Source organism: Artemia franciscana, chromosome 8 (assembly GCF_032884065.1).
Source record: "Artemia franciscana chromosome 8, ASM3288406v1, whole genome shotgun sequence".
Lineage (NCBI taxonomy): Eukaryota > Metazoa > Arthropoda > Branchiopoda > Anostraca > Artemiidae > Artemia > Artemia franciscana.
Window position 1 is genome coordinate 28,624,656 of NC_088870.1, and position 22,278 is coordinate 28,646,933.

Consider the following 22,278-nt stretch of genomic DNA (forward strand, 5'->3'; position numbering starts at 1 on the left):
GTGGAATTGGAGGGGGGTAATTTTGAAAATTGAGGTATTTGTAACTTACGAAAGGGTGACCAGATCTAATGAAATTTGATATTTAGAAGGATTTTGTGCTTTAAAATTCTTATTTTAAATTCCAACCAGATCCTGTGACGTTGGGGGGAGTTGGAGGGGGAAACTGGAATTCTTGGAAAACATGAAAATTGGGGTATTTTTACCTTACGAACAGATTATAGGATCTTAATGAAATTTTATTTTTAGAGAGAATTCTTGTCTCAGAGCTCTTATTTCAAATCCCGACCAGATCGTTTGACATTGGGGGGAGTTGGAGGGGGAAATCTAGGAAAAACACTTGGAGTGTAGAAATCGGGATGAAGCTTGGTGGATAGAATAAACAAATGTCCTTGATACGTGATTGATAGAATCGTACTGGATTCGCTCTCTTTGGGGGAGTTAGGGGGAGGGGTTCAGTGATTTGGCGAGTTTGGTGCTTCTGGACGAGCTAGGACGATGAAAATTGATAGACGTGTCAGGGAGCTGTACAATTTGACTTGATAAAGTCGTTTTCCCAGATTCGACCATCTGTGGGGCTAAAGGGAGAGGAAAAATTAGAAAAAATTAGGTATTTATAACTTACGAGTGGGTGATCGGATCTTAATGAATTTTGATATTTAGAAGGACATCGTGACTCAGAGCTCTTATTTTAAATCCTGACCGGCATTAAGCCTCTTATTTTCTTTTTAAATCAATCTATTGATTCATAGAATTTTGTTAGAGCTCATACCATATGATCTCTTGCCTCTTAGCTCTTCTCGCCTCGTCACAAGTGCCATATGAGCTCTTAGCTCTTGTTTGTTCATGGAGCTTGTTGCGCACTGATTTTTATTCGTGAAATTGGTTGCATATTGATTTTTCTCTTCGTGAAACTTGTACATTGATTTTTTCTCCTCGAGAAACTGATTTTCTCCATGAAACTCTTTGCATGCTGATTTTTTTTCGTGGAACTTATTGTACGCCGAATTTTTTGTTTGTGAAGCTTTTTCCACGTTGTTTTCTACCTTGTGAAACTTGTTCATTGATTTTTTCACCTAGTGAAACTGGTTTTCTTTATGGAACTTTTAGCGTGCTACTTTTTTTTGTTCTTGGAACCTGCTCCGTCCTGATTTTCGTTCGAGAAATTTCTTGCATCTTGATTTTTCTCTTCGTGAAACTTGTACAATGATTTTTCTCCTCTTGAAACTGATTTCGTTTATGGAACTTATTTTTTTCTTTTTAGTTTTTATTAGTTGTTTACCTTTTTTTAGTTTTTGTATAGTTTTTTCTTCTTTCTTTATTTTATTTTTCTTCTTTATTTTTTAGTTTTTTTCCGGAACGTGCCACAGCAACGTCTATGCAAGGTGCTAATTTTTAACTGCGTAAAACTTGCGGATATACCTGGTTTTGCGTTGCTCTGGTGTTTCCTCCTGGTGTTCCCTTTTTGGTGACATTGTAGGATAATTACACACGCATTGCTTTTGTAATACAGCGACACACCTTCCTTTTTTACTATATCTATCAGCCGCAAGCCTGGTTTTGCGTTGCAAACATGGCGTCATTTATAGATTTTCATCTTTTTTTAGTTTTTTCCTTTTTTTAGCTTTTTTATTTTTTATTTTTTGACGTCATATTGAATATGACGTCATGTATAGTTCTTTTTTAGTTTTTTTCTTTGTTTTTAGTTTTTTCTTTTTTCTTTTTCTTTTTTAGTTTTTTTTCTTTTTTAGTTTTTTCATGTTTAGTTTTTTCTTTTTTAAGTTTTTTTTTATTTAATATCTTTTTCTAGTTTTTTTCGTTTTTTTCTTTTTAGTTTTTACCTAATTTATGTTTTTTAATTTTTTCTTTTTTTAGTTTTCTTTTCTCTTTTAGTTTTTTGTCTTTAATTTTTTTTTTTAGTTTTTTACCTATTTTATATTTTTATTTTTTTCTCTTTTAGTTTTTTTCGTTTTTTTCTTTAGTTTTTGTCTTTTTGTCTTTTTATAGTTTTCTTTTTTTTTGTTTTTTCATTTTTAGTTTTTCCTTTTTTTTTGTTTTTTTTTTTTATTTTTATGGTTTATCCTTAGTTTTTGTATTTTTCTTTTAAGTTGTTTTCTTTTTTTAGTTTTTTAATTTTTTATTATTGTTTTTTTTTCCTTTTTTTAGTTTTCTTTTAGTTTTTTTTCTTTTTTCAGTTTTTTTTATAAAAGATAGTTTTTAATTCTTTTAAGTTTTTTAGTTAATTTTTTTTTATATGTTGACGTCATACATAGTGACAGAAAGACGGACGGACAGACACTACATTTGTATATATATAGATAGCTGAAAGATCAAACAACCATGTCTTTAGGGGTAAAATTACCACCCACAGTCCGTGAGGAGAGGCCTGTAAATTATAAAATTTGCCCATTGTTTACGTATAGTATTTGTTATTAGGAAGTGTACAGACAGTATGGGGGCGGGATTTTGTGCTCAGGATTCGTTTTCATCGGGAGAATCTTCCTTGGGGAGGTAAATTTTCGAGGGGGAATTTTCAAGAGAAAATTTTACTCTGGGGGATTTGACAGAAATCATATATGAAATTCTTTTTAATTGTCTTACATGCTCTTTGCCAACTCAATTTCGCATGTGGCGATGTTCTGGAGGAAGTATCCTGGAGCTATTTTCCGTGTGTTTTAATTTCTGGATAAAATTCTACGGAGGGGTTATCTCCAGAGTAATCGAGAAACTGAATAGAGATTAAAGTCTTCTCTAAATGAAAGTATGCTAAGGATAATTTTTCAGGCTGAATCGTCCGCAAGAAATTTTACGGGGAGTGGGATTTTCAGTGGAACTATCTTACAGTCCTTACCTCTGGGATCTCGGTGGTTGTTGCAACCCGGAAGGCGTTTTTATATGGTATTTGGACTATTTTGAAGAAAAAAGCTATCTCAAAATTTTGATCTTCGATCACTTTTGACTCCTAAAAATGAAACTCGAACTTCCAATTTTCAACCAAATGAGACTCTTCCAAAGTTTATACGACCACCTCTTCCGTATTAGTATAGATAGATTAGTATAGATACGTCCAGATACGCTTTTTTGACAACTTGAATGTACCTAGTGTCTTTTGATCACTGCAACACCTCTCTAGATATTCCCTGAAGGTTTCAACTTAATAACCTTAGCCATCCGTAATTAGCCCTTTTGACAACCTGGATGCACTATGCCATTTTGACAAGCAAGACGCAATTAAAATTTCTTCATTGAGTTCAACAGTTTTAGTTGTAATAGTGGAAATTTAAGTAATGTTTGCAGTCACAATCGCAGTAGTAGTAGCATTACTAATATCAGTAGTCACAGTCACAAGCAGTAGCAGTTGCAGTCACGAGTTGTCACAACCGGTGACTGTGATTACTACGATTAGTACTGCTGCTACTACTGCGATTGCAACGCAGTATATATCAAAGCATTGTCTGGTACTTTTGCTTTTAAGACTGGCAGAAACGAGTACATTGCAGCCAGAATTGCGTTTACTCTTTGCTGTGTTCCTACTTATTTTTTATGTATTTGAAAGCACTAGGGTACGGCTTTTTTCTTCTTTTAATATCAAATGTGTTTGTGCCGCCAGCTGCTTGAATGTATGTCTTTAGTCTCGGTAGTTGTCACTTTTGCACCCACCACTTTTGAAAATTCCCTTTGAAGAAGCTTAATGATAGCTTTCTCGTAATGGTGTCTGTCTTGAGGTTGTTTCTCATTGAGACCTTACCAGTATTCCTTACTGATTTTCTTTAAGTTTATTCAGGTTGTTTTTCAATCCAGAACAGTGGTGTTTTATCAAAACCGTTTTTCAACTTTATTCTGTTTAATTTAAGCCAAAATGAGACACTCTTTGTTATTACTTATTTTAATATTTTAATCTGACCTAAATATTGCAGCGATTTGTTATTGACTATGAAAGAAATGACTTTTTACTGGATTCGAAGCCATTTCGTTATGTGTCTGGGTCGATGCATTATTTTCGCGTTCCAAGAGAACTTTGGAAGGACAGATTTTACAAAATGCGCTACGCTGGACTCAATGCTGTGCAAACGTAAGTGACTTCTTTCTAGAAATGATGTAAAATGAATTTTTTCCATGGCTGTATAAAGAAAGCACTAATACTACAGATGTTTTGGTTCGGACTAGAGAAATTTTCAATCGCCGATTTTTAAAAAATGTATTTGTGAGGTTCAGACTTCACTGCTTCTCCTTAACAGTGGAGAGGAGCCGTCGGACTGATGTTAATAAATTTGTTTAGTATACTATTTGTTATATACTGAGAGTAGTATATTTACTTTTACGCTGGGGGAGGGGGTCCATTGCGCTAAGTTTACAAGTAAACATCTTAGAATCCATGATTTGGGACGATTTTTTTTTTAATATCTGTTGTCATGAAGGAAAAGTTTGTTACATACCGTTTAAGGGATATATAATCTCCTCAGGGGGCAATATCGGAGAAAAATTTCAGTTGTCAATCAGTTATCCACATTTACTGCTAAATATTTGACATATAAGAGAAAAACGAAGTTAATTTTGTCTAAAAATCTTTCTGGAATGATCTTATTGAAAACTGTAAACTTTCAGATCTTAAAGCAAATTAAATCTTGATTTTTTTTATAAGTGAAAATAAGGAGCAGCCTTCATAAATGAGGGGTTTGCCCCCCCCCTTCGCAATACCTTTCTCTTCACCCTAAAGTTTTTAGCACTTGTAAAAAAGCTTCCTGTTCTAATTAAATGGCCCTTGTGTTTCAGGAGTCGTTCTAAAAAAATTACGACAAATAGTCAAATTTTAACATGAAGAGCAATTATTATGGAATAATTTCTTTTCCTTTTAACTTCTAATGTTGCTCCTTACTTTTAGTTAAATTTTTTTTTTATTTGTTTTTTGTTTTTTCAAATAATGACGGTAAATCCGGCTCACCTTTCATGAAAAATTGCCTCCTCTCTCGGAAAACACGGAAAAATACTTGATTTGACTTGATTTATAACTCCTGCTGGTGATCCAGCGTAGATAGAGAAGCCACTCGTTGCCTCCAGTCCAGGCGGTCCTGAGCTAGTATGATAGCTTTATTTGAAACGCAATTACAGGAAGTGAACAAGGCTATCATTCCATCTAGAACGAGGCTTTCCACGCAGACGCTTTCAGCCGTGCGTCAAAGGATCGAAACTAAAGGCTATTCTGGTTGGTGTTTCTGCCGGTATGTGGGCTGGGTGGGCGAATCACCGAAGAGTTCGTGCAGTGAGCTGACTTGAGTTAGGTGTCTGGTAAGTGACAGTAGCTGGGTGTTGAGGACGAAGTCATGTAACGTAATCCCTTCTATTCGTCTGAGAAACTTGGTCTGAGCCACGTCTATGGCGTTTTGGACCGAAGAGTCAGCAGGCCAGGTCCTCACACAGTAGAGAAGAATTTGGTTTACTGTAATGCTGTAAATACGCATCTTTGTTTTGTGGGTAATGTCGGGCTTCTACCAGACGGAATGACGGAAATTTATCCGTGGAAAGCTCCTCCGACGTAAAATACTTAATTCGACTTAACCTGACTTATAACTCCTGCTGGTGGTCCAGCGTAGAGAGAGAAGCCACTCGTTGCCTCCAGTGCAGGTGGTCCTGAGCTAGTATGAGCTTTGTTTGAGACGCTACTGATCAATGACAGGAAGCGAACAAGGCTATCATTCCACCTAGAACGAGGCTTTCCACCCAGACGCTTTCATCCGTGCGTAGAGGGATTGAAACTAAAGGCAATTCTAACTGGCGTTTCTACTGGCATGTGGACTAGGTGACCGAATAACTGAAGAGTTCATGCAATGGACCGAAACGTCAGCAGGCCACGTCTTCGCACAATACAGAAGAGTTTGGTTTACTGTGGTGTTTTAAATACGCATCTTTCTTCTGTGGGCAATCCCGGGCTTCTACTAGACGGAATGATAGAGTCGGGCCAAGATTGAGGTGGCTTTCGCGATAGGGGACTGAGTTTCAGCTTTGATCTGCTGTCCATGGCGACCGAGCCAAGATACGTGAAAGATTTCACGACTTCAACGGTATGTCCTAGCATGCTGAATGAAGTGAGTTGGAGGCTGCGTGATTGTCAACCCAATCAAAATCTGCTGTGAAATTGACAAAGGCAATATATGCTGCACGTTGGAACTCGCGGGCTTTTTCTGCAACCTGACGGATGGTGAAGATCTACTAAGTCGTTGACATTTTAGGCATGGAACCCGCTTCCTGAATCTGGTGGTATTTGCGGAGGAATTGGGTGCTTCTATCCAGTAGAGTCATGGTAAACAATTTACCGGGGACCGATTGGAGGGTGATTCCTCTGTAACTGGAGTGATCGCTTCTGCTGCCTTTCCGCTTCCACAGAGGAATGACTAGTCCTTTTTCCATTCTTGCAGCATTATCTCCGTCGTCCAGACAAAGGAGAAAAGCATTTGTAGCCAAAGAAGCATTACTGACCCACTAAGTTTCAGTAGCTTGACCCCTTAAAAAACCCTCTTGGAGAATTCTATCCTTTCTGAAATCCCTCCGCCAAATCTTTTGCGGATGATTCAGCCTGAAAAATTCTCCTTTGCATACTTTAATTCGAAAAGACTTCCGATCATTCCGGAAATCCCCCTTCCGTGGGAATCTTTTGCTGGAAACCCAAGCCCGCTGAAAATTTATCCCGGACAATGCCCCCTGAACATCTCTACATGCAAAATCGAGTTGGCAAAGAGAAAGTGAGACAAACAATAAGAATCTCGTATAGGAATTCTATCAATTCCCCCTAATGTAAAATTTCTCCTGCAAATTTCATCCCGGAAATTTCACTCCCTACACACAAGCAAAAAATCCCCTCCCCCAGAAAATATCTTTATATACTTTCAAATAACAAATACAATACGCAAACAAAGGGCAAATTTCGTAACTTACAGCCCTTTCCCCACGGGCTTTGGGGGGCTGTGTTACTTTTAAAGGCATAGTTATTGGATCTTTCAACTATGCTGGACAAATTGGCTATCTCAAAATTTTGATTGGACGACTTTGGGATCAAGGGGCCCGGGAGGGGGTGTAGTTTCTCTCCAACTTTTTTGGTCACTTAAAAACGGCCCTGGAGTTTTTGTTTCCTTTCGAATTCATCCTCTCCCAATTTGTCCCGTCCCTCTAGGACCATTGGTTCGATGCGATAACCCCTCAAGGAAAAAAAAGTAAGAACGCATCCGTGATGTTTCTTCTGGCAAAAATGAAAAATTGCATTTTTGTATATAGAGAACCTCCTTAGTAGGGTTCTCTGATACGCCGAATCGGATGGTGTGATTTTCATTAAGATTCCTTGAATTTTAAGGTGTGTTTCTCTCCCTTTTTGAAAACCAAGTATATTTTCTCAGGCTCGAAGTTTTTAATGGGAAACACTAAACTTTATGAATCTATTATTTTTGGAATCGACATAATAAGCCGATTCTTTTGGTCTATTTGTCTGATTTGGTTTGTCTATTAATTTCAAAATATCGCTTTTTTAGAATGTCAGTTACTATTGAGCCGAGTCACTCCTTACAGTACATTGCCCCGAACTGTTTAATTAGCATCAGAGTGAAAAAAATTCTGACTTACAGTTCATTGCTATGAACTGTTTGGTTAGCATTGGAGTAAAAAAATGTAAGTTTTACATATCCAAAATTTTATAGCAAAAATGAAAAAAAAAACTGCACTAAATAAAGTTTGATAGAGATAAGGAATCACTATATTTTTAGTGGTCGCGCATTTTTCTTATGGAGTCGACAGGGGCCAACTTTGAAACGGCAAATAGTGCCTCCTTTAGAGATTGTGTATATTTTTAGTCTGCTGGAAAATTTCAGTGGATATCATTGTGAGCATATTAAAATTTGCCTCCTATCTTAACCCGGAAATTCTTGCAATTTTTTGTAGAAATATTTCCATTGAAAAAAATTTCAGATAGATCATAGTTTTTTTTCATTGTAGATTCTAAATATATAATAGGGATATGCTCCCTAAAGCTCAACGAATACGGTGGAGTTTTCCACTGCACAAAGCTTTATATAGAATATTGTTTTAACTTGTCCTTGCCCCGGTTTTCAACATAAAGCTCGTATTTTTTGAAATTCTAATAAAAAATCCTCTTTAAGATTTGACTGCTTAAAAAATTGATGTGTTTATTTTTCTATAAACTTTTTTTGAAGAAAAAGGTGAAATCGGTTTTTCGTGCAGATTTTGGGTATACAAAGTTTACTGAAGGCTGTCATTTGATCTTTTTAGGCTAGCATTCTGCCACACTCAACCCCGAAGGAGTTGAGTTTGGTATGCATCCCCTGAGAACTTTGAGGGTTTTTGAGACATACATCCTCTAACTGTAAATGTTTTTATTTTCCCACCTGTGGTTGGATAGACATTTGGAGGATATGTTTCGGACCCAATGCATAGCTGCCGAGATATTGACTGGTCACACTTTACAGGTAGCTAGAAAAACATGCTGGATTTTTTAAAATAAAAAGTTAATTTTAGGCTCTCTGGCATCCTGCAACGCAAGATGTGATTGTTGTTGCAAAACAAAACCGGTTGATAATGTTTTCAGAAATTATTGTTTCTTATCTCTATTGCTTAGAATAATGTCTCTACAAACCACCATATGCTATAAGATTAAACGAAAATTCGATTGCAGACCATCTGTTTTATACTTTTATGTTCTTTCACGAATTTTATCAATTTGTTCCAAGGAAAGTATTTTAGAGGCAAAGAAAATTCAAGAATTCAAGAAATAATCCCACTGCCTAATCTTGGAAACTCAGTATTAATAGTAACCTTAATAGTAAAATTAAAAGGCTAAATAGTAACCGAAACTCTAAAAAATTGAATTTTGATACCAATAGTTACATAAAAAGAATTGCATGTTCATGCTGATTTTAAATATATAAGTTTTGTCAAGTTTAGTCGTACCCATCAAAAGTTATGAGCCTGAGAAAATTTGCCTTATTTTAAAAAATAGGGGAAGACACCCCTTAAAAGTAAAAAAAAAATCACACCATCAGATTCAGCGTATCAGAGAACCCTACAGTAGAAGTTTCAAGCTCCTATCTACAAAAATGTGGAATTTTGAATTTTTTGCCACAAGACAGATCACGGGTGTTAATTTGTTTTTTTGTTGTTGTTTTTTCCAGGGGTGATCGTATCGATCCAGTGGTCCTAGAATGTCGCGAGAGGGCTCATTCTAACGAAAATTAAAAGTTCCAGTTCCCTTTTTAAGTGACCAAAACAATTGGAGGGCACCTAGGCTCCCTCCTACGCTTATTTTTTCCCAGAGTCTCCAGATCAAAATTCTGAGATAGCCATTTTTCAGTATAGTCAACTATATCTCTGGGGACAACTTACTCCTCCAAAGTCCCCGTGGGAGGGGCTGCAAGTTACAAACTTTGACCAGTGTTTACACATAGTGATGGGTATTGGGAAGTGTACAGACACTTTCAGGGGGATTGTTTTGATTGGGGAGGGGGGAGGTGAGGGGGCTCTGCGGGGGGAACTTTCCATGGAGAAATTTGTCATGGGGTAAGAGCATTTTCATGAAGGGGGTGCAGGTTGTGTCTTCAAATGAAAGTAAGGAGCAGCAATAAAACTTAAAACGAACAGAAATTAGTACGCATATGAGGGGTTTACCTCCTCCTAATGCCTCGCTTTTTACGCTAAAGTAATTTTATTAAAGCCAACTATATATTCTACGGCCTTTGTGATTCAGGGGTCATTCTTAAGGAATGGGGCAAAATTTAAGCTTTAGTGTAAAGAGCGAGGTATTGATGAGGGGGCGAACCCTCTCATATACGTAATAAAAACATACGAATTTAGAAGTTCGTTACTGAAGTTAATTCGTAAGTTACGTACATTTTTACTAATAAAAACGTTCGTAAAATTAAAAGTTCTAGTTGCCTTTTTAAGTAACCAAAAAATTGGAGGGTAACTAGGCCTACTCCCCCGATCCTTTTTTCTCAAAATCGTCCGATAAAAACTATGAGAAAGCCATTTAGCCAAAAAAAAATAATTAATATTGAAATTTCGTTTTAATTATTCATGCGCGGAGAGCCAAAATCAAAACATGCATTAATTCAAAAACGTTCAGAAATTAAATAAAAAAAAACAAGTTTTTTTTTAAATGAAAGTAAGGAGCGACATTAAAGCTTAAGACGAACAGAAATTACTCCGTATATGAAAGGGGCTCTTCCCTCCTCAACGCCCCGCTCTTTGCGCTAATTTTTTTTTACTGTTTTGAAAAGTAGAGTTGAGAGAAAGAGTCAAACTTTAGCGTAAAAAGCGGGGCGTTGAGGAGGGAGCAGCCCCTTTCATTTGCGGAGTAATGTCTGTTTGTTTTAAGTTTTAATGTGGCTTTCTAATTTCAGTCAAAAAAAATTATTTAATCCCAAGGAAAGAAGTATGGTATTATGATCTGACGTCTGATTTCGTAATAACATTCGGTTATCTTGATTTTTATTATTATTTCAATCTATCTATACATAGTTCCGTCAGTAGTTTTGGGATTTTGTGTCAGTAATTTACTTATTAATCATATAGTTTTTCGAATCCAAAGATTCAACGAAAGAGCCAAATAAGGACAAGAGACACATAATTTTCTCCCTGGGAGAGGGGATGAGGAGTAGATAATATTTTTGAAACTGTAGGAGACGGAACTTTTCAAAAAAAAATGGAGCCATAAAATAAAAATCATAGTAGAAGCTTTGTAACCGGATATGACGATCTGCATTAATAATATATGTTCCTTTTCAGTTTTTAATGTTACTCTTTATATATGTATCTTGTTTTAGGTACATCTATTGGAAAGGGCATGAATCACAGGATGGTATTTACGACTTCGATGGTAACTTGGACATTGAAGCTTATTTCGCTGAAGCGAGCAAAGTCGGACTATACGTTATTTTACGCTTGGGACCGTACATAGATGCAGAAGTAGACATGGTAAGAATTATAAAGAAGAGCTCATATGGAACTTGTGACGAGGTCGGAAGAGCCAAGAGCTCATATGGTATGAAATCTAGCAAAATTCTAAGAATCAATAGATTACTTTAAAAGGAAAACCAGAGGTTTAATGCCGGTTGGGATTTAAAATAAGGGCTCTGAGTCACGAGGTCCTTCTAAATATCAAAATTCATTAATATCCGATCACCCACTCGAAAATTAAAAATTCCTCCATTTTTCTAATTTTTACTCTATCTTCCCCCCCCCCCCCCAGATGTTCGAATCGGGGAAAACGACTTTATCAAGTCAATTTGTACAGCTCCCTGACATGCCTACCAATTTTCATCGTCCTAGCATGTCCAGAAGCACCAAACTCGCCGAAGCACTGAACCCCATCATCTAACTCTCCCAAAGAGAGCGGATCCAATCCGGTTACGTCAGTCACGTATCTACGACATTTATACGCCTTTTCCAACATTTCTGGTTTCCCCCTCCAGCTCCCCCCAATGTCAACAGATCTGGTCGGGATTTGAAATAAGAGCTCTGAGCCATGAGTTCCTTCTAAATATCAAATTTCATTAAGATCCGGTCACCTGTTCTTAAGTTAAAAATACCTCAGTTTTTCTGACTTTTCCAAATTAACAACCCCCAGCTCCCCCAAAGAGAACGGATCCGTACCAATTATGTCAATCTCGTATCTATACTTGTGCTTATTCTTCCCATCAAGTTTCATCCCGATATCTCCACTCTAAGCGTTTTCCAAGATTTCCGGTTTCCAAGATTTCTGTTTCCCTCCTCCGACCCTCTATGCCCCTGGATCTGATTCGAATTGAAAATGGAGCATCTGAGACATAAGATTCTTCTATGTATCAAGTTTTATTGAGATCCGATCCCCCATTCGTAAGATACCTCGATTTCACGTTTTCCAAGAACTCCTGCTTTTCCCTCCAACTCCCTTCAATATCACTGGATCTGGTCGGGATTTAAAATGAGAGTTTTAAAGTACAAGATCCTTCTAGATATCAAATTTTTATTAAGATCTGGTCACCCGTTCGTAAGCTACAAATACCTCATTTTTTCTAATTTTTCCGAATTACTCCCCTCCCCAAATCCACCAAAGAGAGCGGATCCGGTCCGGTTATGTCAGTCACCTATCTTGGACTTGTGCTTATTCTTTCCACCAAGTTTCATCCTGATCTCTCCGCTTTAAGTGTTTTCCAAGATTTTCGGTACCCCCTCCCCCCCTTAATGACACTGGACCCGGTCGGGATAAAAAAATAAGAGATCTAAGTTTCGAGGTCCTTCTAAATATGAAATTTCATTAAGATACGATCTCTCTTTCGCAAGTTGAAAATACCTCATTTTTTCTATTTTTTAGAATTAACCTCCCCCCCAACTCCCCCAAAGAGAGCAGATCTGTTCCGGTTATGTCAATCTCGTATCTATTACTTGTGCTTATTTTTCCCACCAAGTTTTATCCCGATCCCTCCACTCTAAGCATTTTCCAAGAGTTTAGGTCTGTCCCCCCCCAACATCCTCTTCACCGGATAAGGTTGAAATTTAATACAAGATCTCTGAGACATGATATCCTTACAAACATCAAATTTCATTAAGATCCGATCACTCCTTCGCAAGTTAAAAATACCTCATTTTTCTAATTTTCAGAATTAACCCTCCCCCCCAATCCCCCAAAGAGAGCAGATCCGTCCTGGTTATGTCAATCACGTATCTAGGACTTGTGCTTATTTTTTCCCACCAAGTTTTATCCCGATCCCTCCACTCTAAGCGTTTGCAAGATTTTAGGTTCACCCCTCAATTCCCCCCAATGTCACCGGATCCAGTCGGACTTTAAAATAAGAGCTCTGAGACACAATATCCTTCCAAAATTCAAATTTCATTTAGATCCGATCACTCCTTCGTAAGCTAAAAATACCTCAAATTTCTAATTTTTTCAGAACTACCCCCCCCCCAACTCCTTCAAAGAGAGCGGACCCGTCCAGGTTATGTCAATCGCGTATCTAGTACGTGTGCTTATTTTTCCCACCAAGTTTCATCCTGATCCCTCCCCTCTAAGCGTTTTCCAAGATTTTATGTCCCCCCCTCAATTCTCCCCAATGTCACCTGATCCAGTCGGGATTTAAAGTAAGAGCTCTGATACACGATATCCTTCCAAACTTCAAATTTCATTAATAATCGATCACTCCTTCGTAAGTTAAAAATACATCATTTTTTCTATTTTCCGAATTAACCGGCCCAACACCCCCTCCCACCCCAGATGGTCGAATTGGGAAAAAGACTATTTCTAATTTAATCTGGCCCGGTCCCTGATGCGCCTGCCAAGTTTCATCGTCCTAGCTTGCCTGGAAGTGCCTGAAGTAGTAAAACAGGGACAGACAGACAGACCAACAGACAGACAGACAGACAGACAGAATTTGCGATTGCTATATGTCACTTGGTTAATACCAAGTGCCATAAAAAAAGAAAGTTGCTTCGGCGAATCTATTTCCGGTATGCCAAATACCTTCTTGCCCTTCCACCATGGTCAAGCAACTCCTGGGCCATTAAAAGACACGGCATCATTGACCCGAATGCTTCTATCAGAAAAAGCATAGAAGCTTATATTAGTAGAATTGGTTGGCACCCATGGAGCGCTATTTTGATTCAATGATTGTTTTGCTTTTGTATGTTTTAAGTGTTTTTAAGTAAAAGTGTTGCAAAGTTTTTTGTTTAGTTTTTTAAGTCATTTTCTTTTTCTTTTTCCTCTTTTCTTTTATTCACATTATACTCCGTTTTTCATGTGTATTATAACGGGTTATAAATAAATTCAATTCAATAAATACAAAACAAAATGGGCAAACAATACGTAATATGTGCATTTTTTTTCATTAGATCCTTGTAGAAAATACGTACCTTATAACGCAATATTACTTAAAACTTTTGGCACATTCGTAAGATAAGCGTTTTAATCATAAATCAGAATTTCTTATGATTCTTCTTCTAAAGTCGCTTCAGAGGGTCTTTAGGGTATTTTTCCATCGTAATTCCGTGGTCTTGTGAGACACATCTTCCATTTGTCTCAGTCCGGTTTTAACCTCAGCCTCCATGTATATGTTTAAACTCTATTTTCGTCATTCCATGAAATATTTTTCTTTACCAATCTCCGTTTTTGATGAATTATGTTTGAATGTAAGATGCAAGAGCTGAGGATGGTGAAGCCTAAAAGAAGAGTTATATAATATATAGTGTTAGATTCCAGTGAGCTTCGTTTTTCGTAAAGCCAAAAAGCTTCATCGTAGTCAGAACTGCGACAAAATCTCGAACTTTAACGTAGAGAGCGTTCTATTGAGAAGGGGGCACCCCCCCTCCCTTATATACGTAATAATTTCTGTTTATTTTAAGTTTTGATTTTGTTCCTTAATTTCAGTTGAAAAAACTTGTTTCTTTATTTAATTTCTGATTGTTTTTTTTTAATATTGCCGAGAAATTCGGCTCCTCCTCAATAGGAAATTCCCCCTCCCCGAAAAATTTCTCCATGGAAGGTTTCTCCTACGAAAAATTCAACTTAAATTCCCCCAGACAATTCCATTCTTGCTGAAAGTTCCCCCAGAAAATTTCTTGCGGACAATTTTGGTTGAAAATTTTTATTAGCACTCTTTCATTTGGAAAAGACTGTAATAATTTGGAAAAAGGGGGGCAAATATTCATTCTTTATAAGATTTTCTCCGCAAATTCCCCTTCCTTGGAAAATTTTTCCCGGATATCCCCTCCCGTGTCGAAACAGTTGCTACCGCAAGAAATTCCCCTTCGAGAATTTCTCTTGTGGGAGATTCCTCCGTGATGAATTTCTCCCTCAGAAAACCTCCCCTCCCCCCTCCTATGGGAAAATTTTCCACGCCTTTCCATCCCGGTGGAAATTTATCCGCGGTAATTTCCCTTAACATCCCCACAAGTAAAATTGATTCAGCAAAGAGAAAGTAAGACAAATTAGAACAATTTCCGGTAGGAATCCGGGCAAATTCCCTCAGTGTAAAATTTCTCCCGGAAAGACCACCCCTGAAAATTCCCATCCCATAGACAATTCTCCCCTTCGAAAATCCCCCCGCACAAAACAATCACCCCCCTAAAAAATGTCTCTATACCTCAAATAACAAATACTATAGGTAAACAATGGGCAAATTTTACGACTTACAGACCTTTCCCCGGGGCTCTGTGGCTTAACAGTGTTGAATAAAAGGGCTGTCACAAAATTTTGGTCGGACAACTTCGGGCAAAATAGTAGCGTTGGAGAGGGGTTAGTTGACCTGCAATTTTTTTGTCACTTAAAAAGGGTTCTAGAGCTTTTAGTGTCAATTTGAATGAGCTTTTTCTCGATATTCTAGGACTATTTGTTCGATACGATCACCACAGATAAAAACAAACAAACAGATAAACGCACTTCCGTGATCTTTCTTTAGGCAAAACATACAAAATTCCACATTTTTGCAGATGATAGCTTGAAACCTCTACAGTAGCGTTCTCTGATACCCTGAATCTGGTGATGCGGTTTTCATTAAAAGATTCATTGGCTCTAAGGAGTTGTCCCCCCCTTCTTTTTCAAAAATCAGGCAAATTGTCTCAGGGTCGTAGCCGTTGATGGGTAACACTAAACCTAATGAATTTTATATATCTGGAATCAGCATAGAAGCTCAATTTGCTTTATGTATTTCATATAAGTCTGAAAGTTCTTTATACATGCCTCTCATTTAAATTCAGCGACTCTTGTGTTTGAGCAGTCTTTCTTAGCAAAATTGTGACAAAAAGTCAAACTTTAGCGTAAAGAGCTGGGTTTGAGGAAGGCGCCTCCCTTACGTTTACTGTTGGATAGCTTGCCCTATCTTTGATAAATTAACTTTTTCTAAGAAACTGCTAGCAAAAAGTGACACCTGTCAATAGAAACTAAAACTCTAAAAAACGATTCGATTCTTTTGGATTTAAAAAAAGTATCAGCGAACTCCTTTTTCTAAGCAAATTGAACATTAAAACAGCTAGTCCCGAGTGTTCAAGAAAAATTTTAGTTCGAGGGTATTGTCCCCTCTGCGCAAATGGGGCCCATTACAATGACAAAATACTTCTTCCGCTTGGTTCTATGTTTTTAAAGATCAATGCCTTGGCTAAGGGGACTAGAGATTTTTAACGGGAGGGGAGGCTGTTAGGGAGCCAAAAAATGGATGAAAGAAAATCAGTTATCCTTGATCAGTTTGCGAGTCTCCGTCTGAATCCGTGGGCCAATAGGAACCTAGTGTAAAACAGTTACCGACTTAGCAATTCGTGTGTATGGTCAAATGTGACTTGTTCTTGAAATATGCTTTAAATTTGGTATTTCAAATGAGAGCTGTAAATCTCTCCATCACTTCAAAAATAACATTTTGTTCAAGCTGCAATAACTTGTGTTTACTAAGGATGTAAAAGTGAACCTAATCCTGACTAAGTCTTAGACTTAGTCTTAACTACAAAGAGAAGCAATGTAGAGACAGAATTTTATTTAAAGAGAGCAAAGCCGACATATAAATATAAAATTGATGTTGACTGGATCGATTCGTCACGAGAGAAAATGAGTCGTAAATTTGCTCCATTTCTGATAGGTTTGACTGACGCGGCATGTACACATGCCCTTACAAGGGGACCTCAACAATGACAAAAAAAAATCGGAAACAAATTGTTCCATTGATAGTTGTTGACCAAAATATGATTTGATTCTTTTGTGTGTCCAATAGACTTCCACCTTACTGGGAAAGACAAACCTGAGAGAAAAAAAGAAAAAAATCGGGTTACGTCGATTCTTGACACCTAACATTTGGCCAAAAATTGTTTTTATCTGTTTGGCATGGAACTTCCCGGCTAATTATCCTGTAAAAAGTGGTCCTTAATTAGTAGAACAATCTGGAAAGAAAATTTCAGGGTATGTAGACAGGGCCAAGGAAAAATCCCTTAAGACAAAAATTTAAGGAAACAAATCTGGCAGTATTACTTTGAGACGTTTATTTATTTATTTTTAAAGACAAAAATAGAATTATTTTATATAAATGAGGTTGAAATTTGTTTAAGTAAGCAGCTACAACAAAACAGAACACCGGAAATGCATGTATATTCAAAGGTGTCTAAAGGGTGATTTCAGCCCTATAAAATACCAAAATTACATAGCTCTTCAATCAATATTGATAAAAACCCTTTCCCGTCCAGCCAAAGCTGCGTTGTGAAAACATTTTTAAATACTACTACAGAAATTTAGGGATGATCGTGCATTTAGATTCAAGATTCAAATGTTACCCAAAATCTTAACCACTATCCAACATCTCAGTTCTTAAGTAGAAAACTGAAAAGAAAAACTTCGCAAACGTTCCTAGAAAATAAAAAATAATATAACTATATCAATTAGAACACGAATAAAGCATAATTTATAAAAAAAAATTCAAGAAAGCAAGCTTACAAAGAAATGTTTAAATGCTTGATAAAAGCTTTATTAAGCCATATTAAAACTTAAAACGGGCTTGAACTTAACACGAGCATAAATTAAAATCTAGAACTACGTCAAACATAAAGATAACAGATATTTCTATCGGTAGATAAATTAATCCTAAAACGAACAGAAATTCAAAATAAATTTTCAAGTTTTCAACGAAAAGAAATTACCACCATTGAGATTAGCGCCACCACCCTTCGAAACCCTCTAAAGGTGATAGTGTCATTTCTGCTTTACTGAAAACAATATGTTTAAAAAAAAAATTTTTCATCATAGCAATGAAAACCAAAAATTGCTGAGACTTTCCAGAGATAGCGCTATCATATTTTGAACAATCAGTTTAGTTTCATTAGCCTGATATGGAGTAAATTCTGATCCGTGCCTTCTCTTTTTAAATGCATTCCTTTCAGATGTGCAGAATATTAGTTAAATTGTTTAGTGTTTCATCAATCAAATATATTGCTTCATCAAACTAAACAGATTGGTTTTAAAATGACCAATAACTATTTTAAAGTGTTTTTTGGCATCCATTTTCTGTTTGTTTGTATGAAATGGAATTAATAGGAAAAGGTTTTCATAAGAAAGTATCCTTTTGAAATAGTGAAATTAAATTGGAAGTCACAAATGTAATTTTACTAGGAAGTATCTTTTTAATTCTTATAGTCCTGATTATGTTCATAATTTTCTTTTTTTTTATTTTGGATGTTTGGACAAGGAAAAACCACGCTGATTAAAAAACATATGTTTGTCATATCACCTTGAATGAGATTCTCCTCATAAGATACACGTTTATCGTAAAGTTATTTTCTTTTTGAAATTTTGTATTTATGACTTATATTACTGTTCCAGCTTCATTTTTAATTGATGAGACCGTAAAAATGCGGTAACATTTTCCTTTTTTGTATGGTTCTGAGTTGGATAAGGATTTAATTTGTTATCCTTCTTTTTAGGGAGGTTTACCATTCTGGATTTTGTCGAATAATCCTGAAGCCAAGTTACGTACGGCCGACCCAAGTAAGTATCAATTCTTTTGGTGATCTGGCCCAGCCCAATATTTAGAAAAGCTTGAATCTTTTTATTCCTATACCAAACTAAAAAATGGTTGTTTTTGCAAAATTTATATTTCAACTAATCTTGAAATCAAGAGATAGTTACTCTTAAAATGATTATTGTTTGGAGATGTATCCAGCTTGTTTAATTCTAGGGCCTAAGGCATCATTTTAGAAAAATTTACTTTTTTTTTGGCGACTCAAAGGTAAAGAAAAATAAGAATACGGCATTGCAACTTTACTGTCCGTACTGGTGGGGCTAATATCCGTTTCATGGCCCTTCAGTCAGGAAGTGCAATGGGGGTTCATAATCAGCCATCCTGTGCTTTTGCACATCCTTTTTGTGTGCAGTCTCCAGTTTTCTACAGGTACTCATTTAGAGCAGTCGAATCTGACTGAGCTTACATGGTCACGCCACTGACCCCTGTTTCAAACCAAATAACCAACAGCCATGGGACTCAAACAACTGTCCTCAGGGACAAAGGGTTTGTCCGCCCACTTGGCTAGGACCCTGGACTTAAAAATTTGTTTTGACTTGAGAGACTAAAGAGAATAAACCCTATAAAATTGGTAAAGCCCAGATAAAGTCTTAAATTAAGGCTATTCCAAATGTTCAATAAGATGTATGTAAATACTTTATCTCTTTATTTAAACTTTGCGAATTGAATATTTGTGACGATTAATAATGACCGATCTAACTGCCTGAGGAACCAGCAAAATAAGTTATTCATTACTTGGGTACCCCTATAAATTTTGTCGCTGGGAAAATTAATTTAGAACTAAATTAAATTAAAAAATCAAATTATACAAGGCAAAAAAGAAAAATTGTGATATATGCAGCTCTGACTACTATCAACGTGTTTTATGGTAATTTTTTTTAATATTTTGTCTTTTTTTTGTTAATATGACCGAATCCTACCCTGCCTCTTTGAACCATTAAACTCGTTTATTTATAGTCGAAAATGATAAATCCAATGTTATGATGGAGAAGTGACCTACGACTTTCATTTGTATTAGTGTTGCCACATAAAAATAAAAGAATAAATAAAAGTAAGAAAAAAGTTTGGGGAGCACGAAGAAATAAGAGAGGAACATTTCTTCCTATCAGAAATTAAATGGACAATATTCCTTCCAGGTTTTATGAAGTTTGTTGATCGATGGTTTGCTGTTCTCCTACCAAAAGTCAAGAAGCACTTGGTTAATAATGGCGGCAATATTTTGATGGTGCAGGTAGTAATACATTTGTGTCCTTGTTTTAGAAATTTTTAAATGATTTCTAGTTGAAACATCTTGAAAAAAAATTCATAACGTAGCTGTCTGCTTTGGTAAACCAAAATAATATCATTTAATATACCAAATTATTACAGAAAATAGAATTTAATAGTAATTTATTTATAATAAAGAATTAAATATAATTAATTAGGATAAAGAGCAAGGGAGAAAGAAAAAGGAGAGGAGAGAAAAAAAAATCTCTAGAAATAGTGAAATTAAATAATTTAAAAACGTGAGTACAACTATTTGTGCACAAATAATTCACATCCTTGAATATTTGTAACATATACAAACACTATCTGTAAAATACTGCACTTCATTCAGCCTTGCAAATTAGCGCCGGAGGGGGTATTATCGGGCACCTGGAACAATTTGGGATTCCAAGTGCCCGATCATGAATTTACTTTTTTCAACTCCAATTTACCTTACAATGATGGACCGAAAATAGCCTACGGTTTCATTTTTGTGTAACACACAATATTGTATAATTTTAGAAAGACTGTAAAATATTAAGTAAATTTATTAATGATATTATAGTTTGTATGGTTTTTAGGTTCTAGGTTCAATCGGGTTTAATTAAAAAAAATGAAATAACTAAACTTAAAGTGCACTGCTCTGTGACAAAACTCACGTTGAGACCCTTAAACATAAAAGATTCGTCACTTACACGCAGTACGACTCCCACTTCACTCGTTGACACAACCACACGCCTCCTCATTATATAATCTTAACCATAGGGTTCCTCCCTCCCTGCCTGGACGTACAACCACCTCACCTAAATATACTAAAAAAAACTAAACTTTATCTAATTTAATTTATCTTTCTTTTTTTATTATTCACTTATTGATCTTTGACTAAATATTTATTTAAATTATTTTTGAAAGACCCGAGGGAGCTCCTACACCTCAGCTCTTTTGGAAGCATGTTCCACACATTCGCACATGCTACATCCGGGGAAAAATCTGAACGTACTGTTGGAGTTCGTCTCACTTGAAGGTCAAAGGCAGAGCGCGTGTTTCGATTATGTTGTTCAGATATCAACCGAAACAGATTGTGGAAGGGAGATGGAAGTAAACCGGATAAAAATTTAAGAACAAAAACTGAGCACGACAGACGGTAAAGGGAACCAAGGGACAAAATGTCGTGTACATTTCCAATAATTTTCACTGCACGCTTGTGGATTGAGTCAAGTCTCTTCAGGTGTGATTTGAAGGTTGACTGCCAAATTATGGCACAATGCTGCAGGTGAGGTTTCAGACGTCCGTTGTAAAGTAGACGAAGGGTTTTTTGAGGAAATACGTGCTTCAGTTTCCTGATGATGCCAAGATTACGAGAGAGTTTCAGCTCCACAACCTGGATGTGGTTTAGAAAGGAGAGGTTTTCGTCCAGGAGTACACCTAGATACCTCGCAAAACCTGTTTCTGGCCGCCTGATCGTTCCTCTAGAAGTCGTAATTCAAGTTATTTCTGGATGAATAGTTCTAATCCTTGAAAAGAATAGCACACGATTTGTCGACATTTATTACAAATCGATTTGCATCCATCTAGACGTAAGTTTCTTCTTAGACAATCTCTAGTTTTCTCTGGAGTGACGTCAAGCCAGAGTCACAGGAGGCCATTCTAGTATCGTCGGCGATTGCCAGCAGCTTACTATAGTCGTTGTCGTTATTTGAACTGTCTTCACCGCAGCAGAGTTTGCAGCACCATGAGGTCCTGAAATTTGGGTTCACAACACGATTTAGGTCATTCACATGAATCAGAAGTAACAGTGGACCTAGGATCAATCCCTGTGTCACACCAAAATTTACCACGATATTGTTCAACGGATCTTCTCCTATTTACATGCGCCAATTGCTAAGGTAGGACTGGAACCATTTCAGTGCCTCTTCTCTAACGCCGATGTATTCTAGTTTACCTAGTAGAATTCCATGATCCATACTGTTGAATTCTTTTTTGATATCAAGTAAAATAGCAGCTGGCAAAAGTCCCAGGTCAAGTGCCCAAATTGTCGTTGGTTGAGGAATCCCTTCGCTTCGAGAAAAGAGTAAAGTTGATTATTCGTAGGGTTTTCGAAGACTTGGAAAATACCGAGAGAATTGAGATGGGTCGAAAGTTAGATGGGTCATCTTGAGGGCCAACTTTATGGAGAGGTACTATTCGTGCTTTCTTGAGGAAGAGCTTTCTTTCTTTCGTGTGAACACGGTCGAATCTGGACGCAGATGTACCTCTCAAGTTTTCGACAACCATTGAGACGTCGAGGGAAGTTACGGGAATGACTGCCATTGACTACACACGCTGGACCTAGAAAATCCTTGTAGGATTTTGCTTGGGGTGTTACTGTATTCGCCATTTTCTCTCCAATGCTGGCGAAGAAAGTGCAAAGTGCTTTCGCAACTTTGGTTTGCTCAGTAAAGGTTATCCCATCAACAGTAATTTTGGAGAGAATTTCAGGTTTTTCGTCGTTGGGTCGTAACAGTGAATTAATTGTCTT

General features: G+C 36.7%; 1 protein-coding gene across 3 annotated transcripts in view; it reads left to right on the forward strand.

Annotated features, from left to right (window-relative positions):
* The window catches only part of LOC136030244 (beta-galactosidase-like), a 123,805-nt gene that overhangs the window by 46,649 nt on the left and 54,878 nt on the right, over positions 1-22,278 (forward strand). For all 3 annotated transcript variants that reach the window (XM_065709071.1, XM_065709070.1, XM_065709072.1), the window contains exons 3-6: positions 3,915-4,069; positions 10,818-10,968; positions 18,418-18,481; positions 19,652-19,746. In XM_065709071.1, the coding sequence (XP_065565143.1) occupies positions 3,915-4,069; positions 10,818-10,968; positions 18,418-18,481; positions 19,652-19,746 (465 nt within the window). The remainder of the gene's footprint in view (positions 1-3,914; positions 4,070-10,817; positions 10,969-18,417; positions 18,482-19,651; positions 19,747-22,278) is intronic.